This window comes from Apaloderma vittatum, unplaced genomic scaffold, assembly GCF_000703405.1.
Source record: "Apaloderma vittatum isolate BGI_N311 unplaced genomic scaffold, ASM70340v1 scaffold1138, whole genome shotgun sequence".
Lineage (NCBI taxonomy): Eukaryota > Metazoa > Chordata > Aves > Trogoniformes > Trogonidae > Apaloderma > Apaloderma vittatum.
In genome coordinates, this window is record NW_009728814.1 from 7,059 (window position 1) to 20,340 (window position 13,282).

General features: G+C 52.4%; 1 protein-coding gene across 1 annotated transcript in view; it reads left to right on the forward strand.

Annotated features, from left to right (window-relative positions):
- The window catches only part of LOC104277530 (proton-coupled amino acid transporter 1-like), a 16,549-nt gene extending 4,009 nt beyond the window's left edge, over positions 1 to 12,540 (forward strand). The window contains exons 6-10 of the mRNA XM_009874190.1: positions 65 to 283; positions 516 to 614; positions 2,030 to 2,196; positions 9,508 to 9,677; positions 12,272 to 12,540. Coding sequence (XP_009872492.1) covers positions 65 to 283; positions 516 to 614; positions 2,030 to 2,196; positions 9,508 to 9,677; positions 12,272 to 12,540 — 924 coding nt within the window. The remainder of the gene's footprint in view (positions 1 to 64; positions 284 to 515; positions 615 to 2,029; positions 2,197 to 9,507; positions 9,678 to 12,271) is intronic.
- The last annotated feature ends 742 nt before the right edge of the window (positions 12,541 to 13,282 follow it).

Here is a 13,282-nt window from a genome sequence, read left to right on the forward strand (position 1 = left end):
GCTAAGATCCACAGCTCTCAGACCTGTGTGATGGGGTTCGTCAAGCCTTCCTGTGCTTCCTCAGGTCATATCAACAGCAAACGGGACCACTAATGACTGCAGCCCCAACAGGACAGTGACCATGACCCCCACCATGGACTCTCGGCTCTACATGCTTTCCCTCCTGCCTTTCGTGGTGCTGCTCACGTTCATCCAGAATCTCAAGGTCCTGTCCATCTTCTCCATGCTGGCCAACATGGCCATGTTTGTCAGCCTTGTCGTAATCTACCAGTACATCGTCAGGGTACGTGCGTACGGCCTCTCTCTGTCTTTTCTGTGTTGTCTTGTGTTTTTGGCAGGCGGGGGGAGCTCAACAGAGGGGTGTTTGCGTGCTGTAGGGTGCTGCTTGCTCCTGTGGGCACGGTGGTTACCCTCTGCTCTGCAGGACTTTTCCTGTGGTGTGGGGCTACAACAGGGAGTGATGGGATCGGGCTAGGTCCTCCCCGTGTCTGAACTCTGTGTGGACTTTTTTCCAGGACATTCCTGATCCCAGTGACCTGCCTCTAGCAGCAGCATGGAAGACCTACCCTCTGTTTTTTGGCACCGCGGTCTTTGCTTTCGAAGGCATTGGGGTGGTAAGTCTCGGTGTGTGGCAGCGGGGCTGCCTGCACGGGAGGCTCAGCCCGTGCTCGGGCTTGCCGCAGCACCTGCTCTGCTTTGCAGCTGTATTTGCAGATGAACTTCTCTGACGGTAGCCCAAATTCTGGGGGATGCTGTTAGCTTTAGCCTCCAGGCTATCTCCTGGGTCAAACCCTGTTGCTTCCATCTGAGGCTGGAGGAGCAACATGCTCCAAACCTCAGGAGGCTGGCTGCTGCTTTGAAGGTGTCTGTATCTGGCAGTAGATCAGGCTCTGCTGGGAACTGCACTGGCAGCTACCTTTGGGCTCTTCTGGATGACCTGTGAGTGAGGAATTGTCCTGAGTCTTGTTACCAGCCTAGATCTTGAAGCTGCCTCAGTGGGAGGCCAGAAAGCGTGACATGAAAGCTGAGAGCTCCTTTTGCCAGCCACGTGGTCCCAGCCTGCTGTGGGGCTGGATTTGCACGTGCCTCTCATACGAGATGCTGTAAATAGACCGTCTGTGTCTGTGAAAAATGCTGAGTAGGTGGGTGGAGAGCTTAATGGCTCCTTAAGATGTTGTGGGTTGCTTCCGGGAGCTCCCTTCAAAGGAGGAAAAAATGTTTTCATCTCTTAATATAAGCTGGCTATGTAAACACAGGGCTGGAGAGGGCCAAAACCATTACAAGAGGAGTATTTACTGAATGCTGTGCCCAGGGCAGAGGGCTCATCCCACCAGCGAGGCGTAAATGCTCTCTTCCTCGCATGACTTGGAGGTGGAGAAGCAAATAAAATCTTTTGTGGTCCTGCCTCCTCACTAGCTCTGCCACTGTGTCTCTTCTTGGAATCCTCACCACCAGCTATAAAAATGTTTGCTGAAGTGTTAGTAGTACAGAGGTGAAGGACTTATCTCTGTCCTTTGTTTTTTTTGATTGTCTTGTCTGATTGAAATCTGTCCGGCCAAACTTGATAAGAGAGGAGAAAGTGTCTTGATCTTTCCAGGGTCTGTTGGGGAACATGAGACAGTGATGGGCCTGTCCCAGTGGGCATGGCTGTGCTGTTTTGGGGTGCAGAGCAGAACACAACCAAGATGTGGGGCAAGTGGCATCGTCCCAAGGTGACAGGCACCAATGGACAGAGCTCCTGCCAGGGGGAGGGAGCAGGTCCCTTCATTAAAGCAACGAGCATGGGCAAACCTCCCAGGGACTTGCTGTGCCAAGAGTGGAGGTGTCGTGTGGGAGCACAAACATCCGATCTCCAGTACAGTGGCTGTTTCAGCTTGGTTCTCTGGGCTCCACGTGTGACTGTCCTGTCCCCTGGCTTGGGGGGCTGTGCTTGGCTATGGGGCTCCCCCTCCTGCTTTCCGGGGCTGAGGGATATAGAGGAATGGGGTCAACCTGCTGCTCTGTCATCATCTTCCTCCTCCTCTCCCAGGTGCTGCCTCTGGAAAACAAGATGAAGAACCCCCGGCAGTTCCCGGTCATCCTCTACGTGGGGATGACCATTGTCACCACCTTGTACATCAGCCTGAGCATCCTGGGGTACCTGCGCTTTGGGGCGGACATTCAGGCCAGCATAACACTCAACCTGCCCAACTGCTGGTGAGTCCTCACGGGGAGCAGAGGGCTGGGCGGGTGAGGAAGAAGGGTCCCAGCCACGGAGGTGGGAGAGGAGACAGTGGGGATGTCACTCCTTAGGAGAACTAGTCGGGCTGTACTTGGGGAAGGATCAACCCTGCTGGAGCCAAAGTGTCCAAAGGAGCTTGTCTGATGTACAGGGTAGAGAGGGGCTTGTTGCTGCGATGTCTGAGCTTGATCTTGACTCTGCAGCTCAGGCTGCTGCTTTGGCGTCCCTGGTGGTCCCTGCCTAGGTAGGTACAGCTTGTGCCTTTTCCTTGGAGCTCTGTGGTGTCTTTTTTGGAGAGCTAAGCAGTGCTTTGCCCCTGTGCACCTGTATCAGAAGGTCATTGAACCCTGCAAAAACCACTTCCCCAAATGAAGCACATATTAAGCTAACCCAAAGCTGAGATCTCCCAGCGGCGGTGAGATGCGATGTCTCCACGTCGCATCCTTGTTTGCAGCCCCGGAGCTCAAACTCCCACTCCTGGGCTCTGCGTTGTGCCTGGATGCGGCTTGTATCGAGCCAGCACTTTGCCTGTGGATGCCAGTGCCGTGAGGGTGCCCCTTCCTTCCTGTGGGACCTGAGCTCTGCAGATCCCCAAACCTGTCTACCCTCCTCTGGGCTCTGGCAAGGTTTCTTGAGATGCTCTGGTCAGTGACTGTAGCCCTGCAGAAATACACATCTTGACCCTGTACCTGCTTACCCAAGGGATTATTCTCCTCTTGCCAGGGCTGGTGGCTATTGCAGCAGCTGACCTGGCTGCGTGCTGGTCTGTCCTGGGGCTGAGTGGTTGTGCGGTGTCTTGGCTCTGTGCTCATTCCGGAAGAGCAGTTTCTCTTGCCTTTGGGACAAGAAGCGTGAAGCATGCAAATATTGAGAACAAATATCTTTTCCAGCTTGCTGTGCTTGGGGTTATTTGAGAAGGTCCTGAAAAAAACCCTCTTGTTTCTCATGACATGCTGTGTGCGGCAGGACATGGTGCTGACAGGTGAGGAGGAGCTGGAGGTAGCACTGTAGAGGTACCACATGTGTGGCAGCACCTCCTGCACCTCAGTGCAGAGCTGGGGCTGAGGACTGGCTTTGATACCACGAGACTTCTTGGAAAGCTAACACAGTTTCTCTGGGTTTGCCTTGGAGCACTCTGAGGTTTAACAGTTTCTCTTTGATGTCTCTGCTGGCTTGATACCCTGCAAGAGACCAGAGTGAGATTTAGAGCTACGGGTGCCTGTCCTCTTCCCCAGCCCATCCTCTCTGCTGTTTGCAGCTGCCCGACACCGTGCAGTGTGACTTGCTGCCTCTTCCCCACTGTTGAAGTGGATTTGTGCATGACTCAAATCTTGAGTTGCTGGTGGGCCTCCACATGCTGACCTTTTAGAGCTGTGCAGCTGAGACTGGAGAAAGCAAAGTTTAAAAAAAAATAGAGCCTGCTTTTGCTTTAATTATTGCTATGTGGGTTTCTTTCAATTTGAGTGCATGGGCTTTCCTTCCTGCTGGATCTGGGGAATGACTGAACTGCTGGATGTTGATGTCAGTGTGGCAGAAGATCCTCTTCTCAGCAAGGAGGGATGGGGCTGGTGGCAAAATGCCTGTGTAGCGGGGAGATCTGAATCCCACCATGCCAAGCACAGTAGGCGTGGATCCTATCTGCTTAGCTAGCTAGAGCAAGGTGTGGATGGGATGGGATGCTGCTGCCTCTCCTGAAGGTAGAAAGCAGGTCATGTCCAGGTGTTCGGCTCTGCAGAGCACAAGGTCATGTCACAGCCTGCAAGGCTGCCGGGGGGGCTTCTGCGGGAAATCTCAGCTTTGTTTGCTCTGAAGGGTAACATTCTCTTAGAAGAGGGTAATGGGATTTCTGCAGCTTGCTAGGTTACAGAAAGACTGCATTTCAAATGCGTATTTCTAGAAGTACCCTCACTTTCTGTCAAAGTACTTCTCTGAAAAACAAACCACAGAAAGTTTGTCAGACAGAAAGGAAGAGCCCTTTGGCAGCAGCTCCTGGGGAAGCCTGGGCACACGTGGCAGGGCTCCTGCGGGCTGCCTCCAGGCAAGGCGCGCTGTGCTCCTTGTGACTCAGCGCACAAAACGCTTCGGTGTTTGTACGTGTTCTTCCTGGAAGAACTTTTGATGGAGGCTGTAAATACTGGGCTTGGAAGTGGATTATCTAAAGGGCCGAGATACTTGGGCTCAAGCCTTGACTGCTGTATTCCCATACATGAACCTGTAGGTGGTGGGTAAAGGCTTGCTCTCAGAATGAGCATTTTCCCATCTTGCTTTGCCTGTGGGTTTTCTCCCCAGCAGTAAAAGGCATCGGGCTGCAGAAACTGGTTGTAAGGGTTGTGGGTGAGAAGTCGTGGGGGTTTGCCTGCAGCATAGGAGATGAGACGAGGATCATGGCAGGGATGCTGCATCCTTCCTTGACTGTGGCCGTTGCCTGGAGGTCTCTAGAACAGACTTGATGAATGTGTTGGGAATCATTGAGTTGCAGGATGACTAAGGACTTTCCTAGCCTCGTTTCTCTATAACCGCAGCTTCCTCAAATGAGGAGTGTGTCGGTTCCCTGTGCCCAGGTCTAACCACGGCCTCTGAAATACTGCACTGCTGTGCAGAAATCCCTCTTCTCATCCCCGGAAAAGTTGCTTCACCCCGCCATCAAGAGTGAAGACATGCTGTAGTGAGGGGGAAGATGTTTGGTTGCGTATGGCCAGTTGGAGGTAGGTAATGACGGAGCTTACAGCCAAAGGAGGGTATGCCATTTCTTGCAGCTTGCTGGGGTAACCTGGTGTAGCTCTCTGGGTTGAGCAGGCGGTTGCTGTGGTTTGCAGAGCCTCTGCAGGGCCCCGTGCTGACTTGTGTTTTCTATGGGTCAAGGCGAGCACTCGAGTTCTTGTTCCCCTTGATATTTAAAATGCCCTTTGAGCTTGTCATCCTGGTTCTGACCTGTGCAGGATTGGTACCCAATCTTCTTCTGTACCTTTTAAAATAATATCTCTTAACCATGGATTGCTCTGGAGCATTTTATGGCTTTACAGCATCACTTAACTGAAAATACAGTGATAAGATATGCAGGCTGTGGGGTGGGTGGCTCAAGGCTACTGTACACTCCAGTGTTGTGCAGCTGCTACCGAGCGCTCGAGTCATGTGGTGGAGTGGGCACACTCTGAACTCTTGTGCTGGTTTGACCTAAACAGAACCAGTTCTGTTCAGTGCTTTTTGCTTCTCAGTTCAGTCTCTTCTTAAAGGCTGAACTTTCTGAAGTTAGCAGCACGTTTTTGCAGACAGTGCAAAATTTGCCCTTTGGCAAATCCCCACTGACTATTCACCCTGTCCAATGAACTCCAGGAGGGCTTAGCCCGTGCTGTTCTGGGCATCGAGGTGAAGCTGATTAGCCTGTAGCTTCCCTGATCCTTTTTGAAGGTGGATATGATTTTTCTTCCCAGTGGGATGTCTCCCTGGTCACTCTGGTCTTTTAAAGATGATAAAGTGTATTTGAGGTTTGTGCCCAGCCTCAGCCTGAAGCCATCTGATCTGGTCTAATGGACTTGTAAAACATCTTATTCACTTAAGTGATCCCTAACTCCAACCTCTGTGATTGTGGGAAATGTTTGACTCAACCAGACTCTGCCACTCGTGTACAAAGTTGTTTTGCCTGTGAATACTTGGATTTCTGTGGTTTGAGACTGTTGTTGTAGCAGCTGGATACTGCGAGCCAACACACAGAGGGGCACTGGCTTGGGCCCAAAGAAGGTAGAGGAGTATGAGAAGGCAGGAAGAGCAAGATGCTTCTCTCCAGCTTGGATCCATACCCAAGTGACAGGGCCAGGATCCATATTTGCTACTCAGTCAGCATGTCTTGAGTTGGGGAACAGGTAGGGCCATACATGATGTGACTAGATATCACCTCTGGAGAGGCTTTTTCTGCTGGCATGCAGCTGGCGGTGAAGATGGGGTTGGGAGGTGGCTTTATGGCCCCTGATGACAGGCTCTCCTGCAGCCACGCTTGCCCCTGCTATGTCGCTGTGGGGCTCAGGGAGATCTAACTCAGGGTGAGCCTAAGGTACTGTTTGCAGCGTGTCTGCGTTCTGCCTTCCTTCTGCTCAGCCCAAACTACTTTTAACTGTCTTTTCCCCAAACATGTATTATGCAGCATTCCAAAAATAACTGCTCTTCTTTGTTTTGTGGAGGAGGTGGTGACGCATCGCATTTGCTTTTTAAGCCCAGACTTATCCTGGCAGTGCTGTCCTTTTCACCCTCCTCAGAAGCCAAGAAGAAATCACAATCTGTGAAATATTTATGGCTTCGGCTGTGTTGTGGTTTAACCCCAGGTGGCAGCTCAGCCCCATGCAGCCACTCACTCACTCCCCTCCGGTGGGATGGAGGAGACAATTGGAAGGATACAAGTAAGAAAACTCATGGGTTGAGATGAAGACATGCTGAGCATGATGTCACATGGTGCGTGATATCCCCCTGGTCAGTTGGGGTCGGCTGTCCTGGCTGTGTCCCCTCCCAGCTCCTTGTGCCCCCTCAGCCTCCTTGCTGGTGGGGTGAGGAGCAGGGAAGATCCTGGCTCTAAGTGAGCTCTGCTCAGCCGTAACTAAAACATCTCAGTGTTACCAACACTGTTTCCAGCATAAATCCCAAACACAGTGAAGGAAATTAATTCCAGCCCAGCCAAAATTAGCGCGTTCTCCAACCCTTTATTCCATACAACTTATGTTATGCTCAGGTCCCACAATAACCATCACATTCTCATTAACTGCCACCCCCCTTCCTGTCCTTTGGTACCGTACACAGATGTCTTTTCCTTAGTCTATGGAGCACCCCTGTGGAATGTCCATAAATGTCCACAAAAAGTTCACCGAGACCATTTAGTCCATGCCTTTGGGCTCCTGCTGTTGCCGTGGTCTCTCAGGACAGGAGAGATGCTGTGCTGCACAGGTAACCACAGCCAGCCCGGGTCAGGTCACGGCTGCCCTTGTACCTTTGTGTAAGACTTGTCCTCCACTGCTTTGGGTGGTTCCTGCTATAGTAATTCCTTATAAGATGGAACTCAAATCATAGGTTACAACAATTTAAAAGTATATTCATTGCAATCTCTGCCCCTGGTTATAGGGTTTAACATTGCAAGGAACTCCTCCCCTTGTTCCTAGCCTGGCTAGCAACAAGAGGTTGCTGCTCTAGTAATTCCCAGTACAACCTCCACCCGGGGCCCTTTGGACCAGACCATTGGGTTTAACATTGCATTGAGCTCCTCCTCTTGCCCCTTCTCTGGCCTGGGGCTTACCACAGACTGCAGTCCCTCAGGGATGTACCTGCTCCAGGCAGAGCCTTACCCATGAGCCACAGTCTCTGCAGGCTTGTATCTGCTGTGTTGACTTATCCACAGTCACTGTGAGGTGTACCTGTTCCAGCATGGTCTTCTCCGTGAGCCACAGTGCCTTCAGAGATACACGTGCTGTGGTGCACGTGTAACCACGGCCACATAGGCTTTGAGATGTACCTGCCCTGGTGTGAACTTATTCATGGCCACAGATGCTTCGGGCTGTTCTGCTCACGTGTGGCCTGACCCACAGTCCCTTCACCTTGAGTTTGCACTGGAGTTACAGCCTGTCCAGGACAGCAGCCATGCCCTGGGCATCTGGCAGCCCCCGAGCATCGCCATTGCTTTCAAAATGTTCCCAGGCACAGCACAGTAAGGTGACAAGCAGTCAAGCAAGCAGCGTAAGCAAAAAGCAGCCACTGATGAGCAGTAGACTCTAATAGCCAGTCAGAGGAGCCTGACAATTAATAGCTAAACAGCAATAACAGCTATAAATTCTGCCTAGCACATTCCAATCTAATCTGTCGTTATCTCGAACCCTTTGTGCCTAAGGCTGAGTACCAAAAAAGACTGTCATGGTTTAATACCAGCTGATAGCTCAGCCCCATGCAGCCACTCACTTGCTCCCCTGCAGTGGGATGGGAGAGAGAATCAGAAGGGTAAAAGTGAGAAAAACTCCTGAGTTGAGATAAAGACAGTTTAACAGGTAAAGCAAAAGCTGCACACATCAGCAAAGCAAAATAAGGAATTCATTCACCACTTCCCATGGGCAGGCAGATGTTCAGCTGTCTCCAGCAGAGCAGGGCCCCATCATACATGATGGTGACTTGGGAGGACAAATGCCATCACTCCGAATGTCCCCCTTCCTTCTTCTTCCCCAGCTTTATGTGCTGAGCGTGATGCCCCATGGTGTGCGATATGCCCCTGGTCAGTTGGGGTCGGCTGTCCTGGCTGTGTCCCATCCCAGCTCCTTGTGCCCCCTCAGCCTCCTCGCTGGTGGGGTGAGGAGCAGAGAAGATCTTGGCTCTGTGTGAGCCCTGCTCAGCCATAACTAAAACATCTCGGTGTTACCAGCACGGTTTCCAGCACAAATCCCAAACACAGTCCGGTACTAGCTACTGTGAAGGAAATTAACTCCACCCCAGCCAAAACCAGCATAAGCTGGTAAGCCTCTGAAGATATTCTTCATCTCCTGCTTTAAGATGAAGAATTCTATCCCTCTGGTTATCAATAGGAGAAGAGGAGGGTTTTTTCCTTCCTTCAGCTCAGAGGCTGGATTTTGTTAGCGAAGGTCAAGGTGAGGATCTGTGTGAATGGGTGGTGGATGCAACTTCATTCTGAGTCCCTGGCCAAAAATTAGGACTGCAGGCTCTTGGCAGCACCAGTGCTGGTGGGTATTTGTGTGCTGTCTGAGCGGGGCAGTCATGAAGACTGCCCTCTGTCACTGCAGACCCTGCAGAGTTGAGCCTGGTCAAGTGGAGAGGGTGGTGCTGAGGCTGTATCCCTACATAGGGAGCACTTGTTACTTTGTGCAGCCAAGGGCAGCGTGGCACACATGAGCATCTAGAAATGTAGGCAAGTGTCTTAACTTGTCAAGGAACAAGTTAGGCTCTTGGTGCCTTGGCCAGGGACATCTCAGCTTTCCCTGTGCCTTTGTGCCTTTGAATGAGTTAGGAGCAGAATAGTGGTTTTGTTATTTTTTTCTTTCTTTTTTTTCCCCCCCCTGAAGTAGCTCTCAATGTCTGTGCCCATGAGTTATCCCAATGTTAAAGCAGCACTTGTGAGGCTGCTGGCCCAACTCCTGCTCTGATGATACCTTGCACAAAGCCAGGACTAAAGCCTCTGATTTGGTGTAAGGGCACTGGCACACAGAAGTCCTTCTTGGCAGAGCGTTCCCCTTCTACTTTCTGCTGTTGGTGCTGCAGGGGCTGAAGCAAGAGCGTGTCTCACTGGATCTCCTCCTTCTCGATTGCAGGCTGTACCAAGCTGTCAAGCTGCTCTTCTCCTTTGGGATTTTCTTCACATACGCCGTGCAGTTCTACGTGCCTGCCGAGATCATCATCCCTCCCCTCGTTGCCCGGGTGTCGGAGCGCTGGGGCTGGCTGGTCAACATGCTCCTCAGGGTGGCTCTGGTCAGCGTGACCTGTGAGTAGAAAGCAACTTGTATGAGTTCCCCTATGAGGATGTGGCACCTCCTTCCCGCTGTGGGCTGATGGTGCTGAGAGCCTTTCCCCTCACCTCACTGCCTCTGCCCCTGCTGCTAAAGCCTTCAGGGAGTCCTCTGTGCTCTCTGTATGGGGCCATTCTTCTCAGTGGAGTAGTAGGCTTCTCATATCTTTGTACACACACATTTACTGCAGCATGTAGCACAGCAGAAGACAGCTGACGATGGCACAGGACGCATAACCGAAGCCTCGGTGTGCCCGTGGCAGTCTGCTGGAGTGCAGAGTCTGCTTCAGGGCAGGTCTGGCTGGATCAGCCCCAAATGGTTCCCTTGCCTTGATGGTGTTTGGTGCCTGCAGTGAGGCTCTGGTGGAGCAGGCTGCTGGGCTTGAGCCTAGTGGACCTTCAGGAAAGATGTGTAGCAAATCAGATGTAGGAGTATCTGATTTTTGGCTGAAGGCTAAATCCTTACTGTTGTCAGCACAGCTGAGATGCTTGACTGAGCTTCCTGGCGTCATCTGCTGAAGAAGAGCTTTTTCTCCATGGCTTGATGCTGCTGATGCATCAGAGTAGAACACCGGGGACCTTGCCTTGTGTCCTAGCTGACTTTGATTTGGGTTTGAGAGGAGTGTGGTGCTAACTCGAGGGCTGTGAAGCCAGCTGAGAGCATGGCACTGCCACTTTCTGGGCTCTTGCTCACAAAGCAGTGCATTAACAGAGGTGGACAAAACCCATCTCCTCTTTGCAGAGATCCTGAAGCTCACTCTGCAGATGGAGGGATGAAATCCTGCTGTGCTGGACCATCTGCTCTGGCCACCCCAGTGCTGTGGTCAGGCTCGGAGCCTCTCCCAGAGGGAGCAGGGTTGTGCTGGGCTGGGGAAGCAAAGGCTTGGAGTGACGGAATGGCTTTAGGCACTTGCAGTGGCTGTACCCTCCTGTTTGGGGGTAGGGAGACAGCAGAGGTGTTGGTGGAAGGATGCTGGGTCTTTGTACCTCCTCCCCTTCTCCTTCCATGTAGGAGATGGCTGTGGCTGTTGGTGAGGATAAAAGCAATTAGGGGGGTTGCATGAATATTCATTGGATGATTGCGTGTCCGCAGAAAAAGCCCACGTTGTGGCTTTGGCTTCCAAAGAGAGGATGCAATTTGGTGTATGGGTGTCTTTTAAGCTGAGACTTCAAAACCAGCACACCAAAAAACCCTTTGAATTAATACCTGCGGGAAGCATTATCGTTGCCCCTGAAGGCTGCAGCTGGTGCTTCAGTTCTCCTTGTTTTAGAGAGGAGGGGTTAATAATTTTGTTTACTTTGAGTCCGAAGAGCAATGTGAGGTGGGCTGAGGATGCTGTCGGTGGGCTGGAGTGGTGATGAAGTGCAGGAGCACCTCCTGTTTGTGTCTCGCCTGTTGTTGGTGTCCCAAGCCTTCCGTCTCCTGTGGTGCCATGGGTGATCCGTGGCTTAGGGAGGCTCCAACAGCTTCTCTTACCTGTAGGTGATTGCCAAAGAGTAAACAAATCCTTGCAGTAAGCAGCCCTGGGACATCCCTTCTGCCCCGAGGCTGTAGCTGCCACAATTCTAGGCATCTATTCCTTAGCAGAGTTTTCAAAGTAGTAAACCAATTTATTTCAGTTGGTCCCTTGGATTAAGCACTGAAGTCTGCTTTGCTTGCAGCGGATGCTCTTTTGTCGTGCAAAACTGTAGTTGCTTTTTCCTCAGACTTTGACCGAAAAGCAACAGTAATGCTCTTCAATGCCCAGGTTGCTGTGGATGAGGAGCTTGCTTGGTACATCGGCATGCCAAGGAGCACCACTCCCGCTTGAAAATGGGACCTTGATGATCTTTTATTTTAGATCTGCTCCCCAGACACTGGCACTGTGGTGTCCTGAGAGGAGCCCAGAGGAGGTGGCGGCTGTGGGCTGGTTGGAAGGAGAAGGCACCATCCCTCTGTCCTCCCCTGGCCCTGAGCAGGAGGAGGGGGAGCAGGAATATGCCAGTATTTGCACTGCTAAGTGTGAGCTGTCAGAAGTCTCTTAGGGGGATTTTCCTTGGCTGCAGTTTTTACCCAACAAATGTTCTCCCTGGGGCTGTGCCGTGGGTTCTCTGCTGCTGGAGCAGCTCTAAACAGATGCAAACCACATGGATTTATTCGGGGTGGGGGAGATGGCTTTTTCCTCCCATCTCCTGCTTTTATGGGGTTTCTGAGGCTTTACGGCTCCCCAGGTGTGGGGAACTGGCTCTCAGGAGGGGATTGGCGATGTCAGCAGCTGCTCTTCTGCCATCGGCATCTGTTTGCTGGGGCACCCATCCTGCTCAGCCCTGGAGCTCGCTGCGGCGATGCCCAGGGCGACAGAAAGGGTTTGGTCTGCGTGCTGCGCTTTGTTAACTCAGTGCAACAGCTTAATTGCGTGTTGGGGAGGAGTTGCTGGAAAAATATGCAGCCACATCTTCAAAGCCGTCAGGGAAAAGGGCAGAGGTATGATTCAAGCATCCCTGTGGTGGGTTTTTCCTTGCTTGGCCTCGGGGGTGGAGGGTCTCCGCTGTCGGGGAGCCGACAGTGCTAACGTCGTGTCCTTCTCCAGGCGTGTTGGCCATCCTCATCCCACGCCTGGACATCGTCATCTCGCTGGTGGGCTCCATCAGCAGCAGCGCCCTGGCTCTCATCTTCCCCCCGCTGCTGGAGATCGCCACCTACTACGCGGAAGGCATGCACCCCTTCGTCATCGCCAAGGATGTCGTTATCAGCGTCTTCGGCTTCGTGGGGTTTGTGGTGGGGACGTACGAGGCGCTGGTGGAGCTGATAGCACCCGCCACCACTGTTGGGAACGGCACCAGTGCCATGGGGCCGTGACGGGGCGCACGCCCCGTGCTGGGGGCTCACAGGCACTGGGCACTGCTGGTCCTCTGGGAGTGGTCTCCCCTCTCTCTGGAAGCATATGGTGGGTTTGGTCTGTGAGAGGATGGGGCTACCCACCATCGAGGCTGCCCATCTGCAGCGGGGTCCTGTGCTGGGTCTGGCTGGGGAGGTGAGATCCGGGCTGGGGCAGTGCCTTCCTGGGGACTTTTTGAGCAGGCGATACAGCAAAACAGCCCCCTCAGCACTTATGTTAATAGCCACTTTGAGAGGTGAGGAATCCTGGGGGTAGACTTTGATTTTATGTTACTTTTTTAAATCCCACCCTTTCTGTATTTCCTCTGTCGTCCTGTGCTGGGTCTGGCTGGGGAGGTGAGATCCGGGCTGGGGCAGTGCCTTCCTGGGGACTTTTTGAGCAGGCGATACAGCAAAACAGCCCCCTCAGCACTTATGTTAATAGCCACTTTGAGAGGTGAGGAATCCTGGGGGTAGACTTTGATTTTATGTTACTTTTTTAAATCCCACCCTTTCTGTATTTCCTCTGTCCCTTCAGTCAGGACAGGGAACAGGGACTGCTCTTTTTTTTGTGCCAGTTTTTTTTTTTTTCCCCTCAGCACTTTATTTTTACAGCAACAGAGAAACCTCAGCTCGGATTGGAGAGCGTGGAGCTGCCTCCTCATCGTGGCTTCGTGGGAGGGGCAGGCAGAGCCCGAGGGGCAGAGCATCCCGGGCCCCCCAC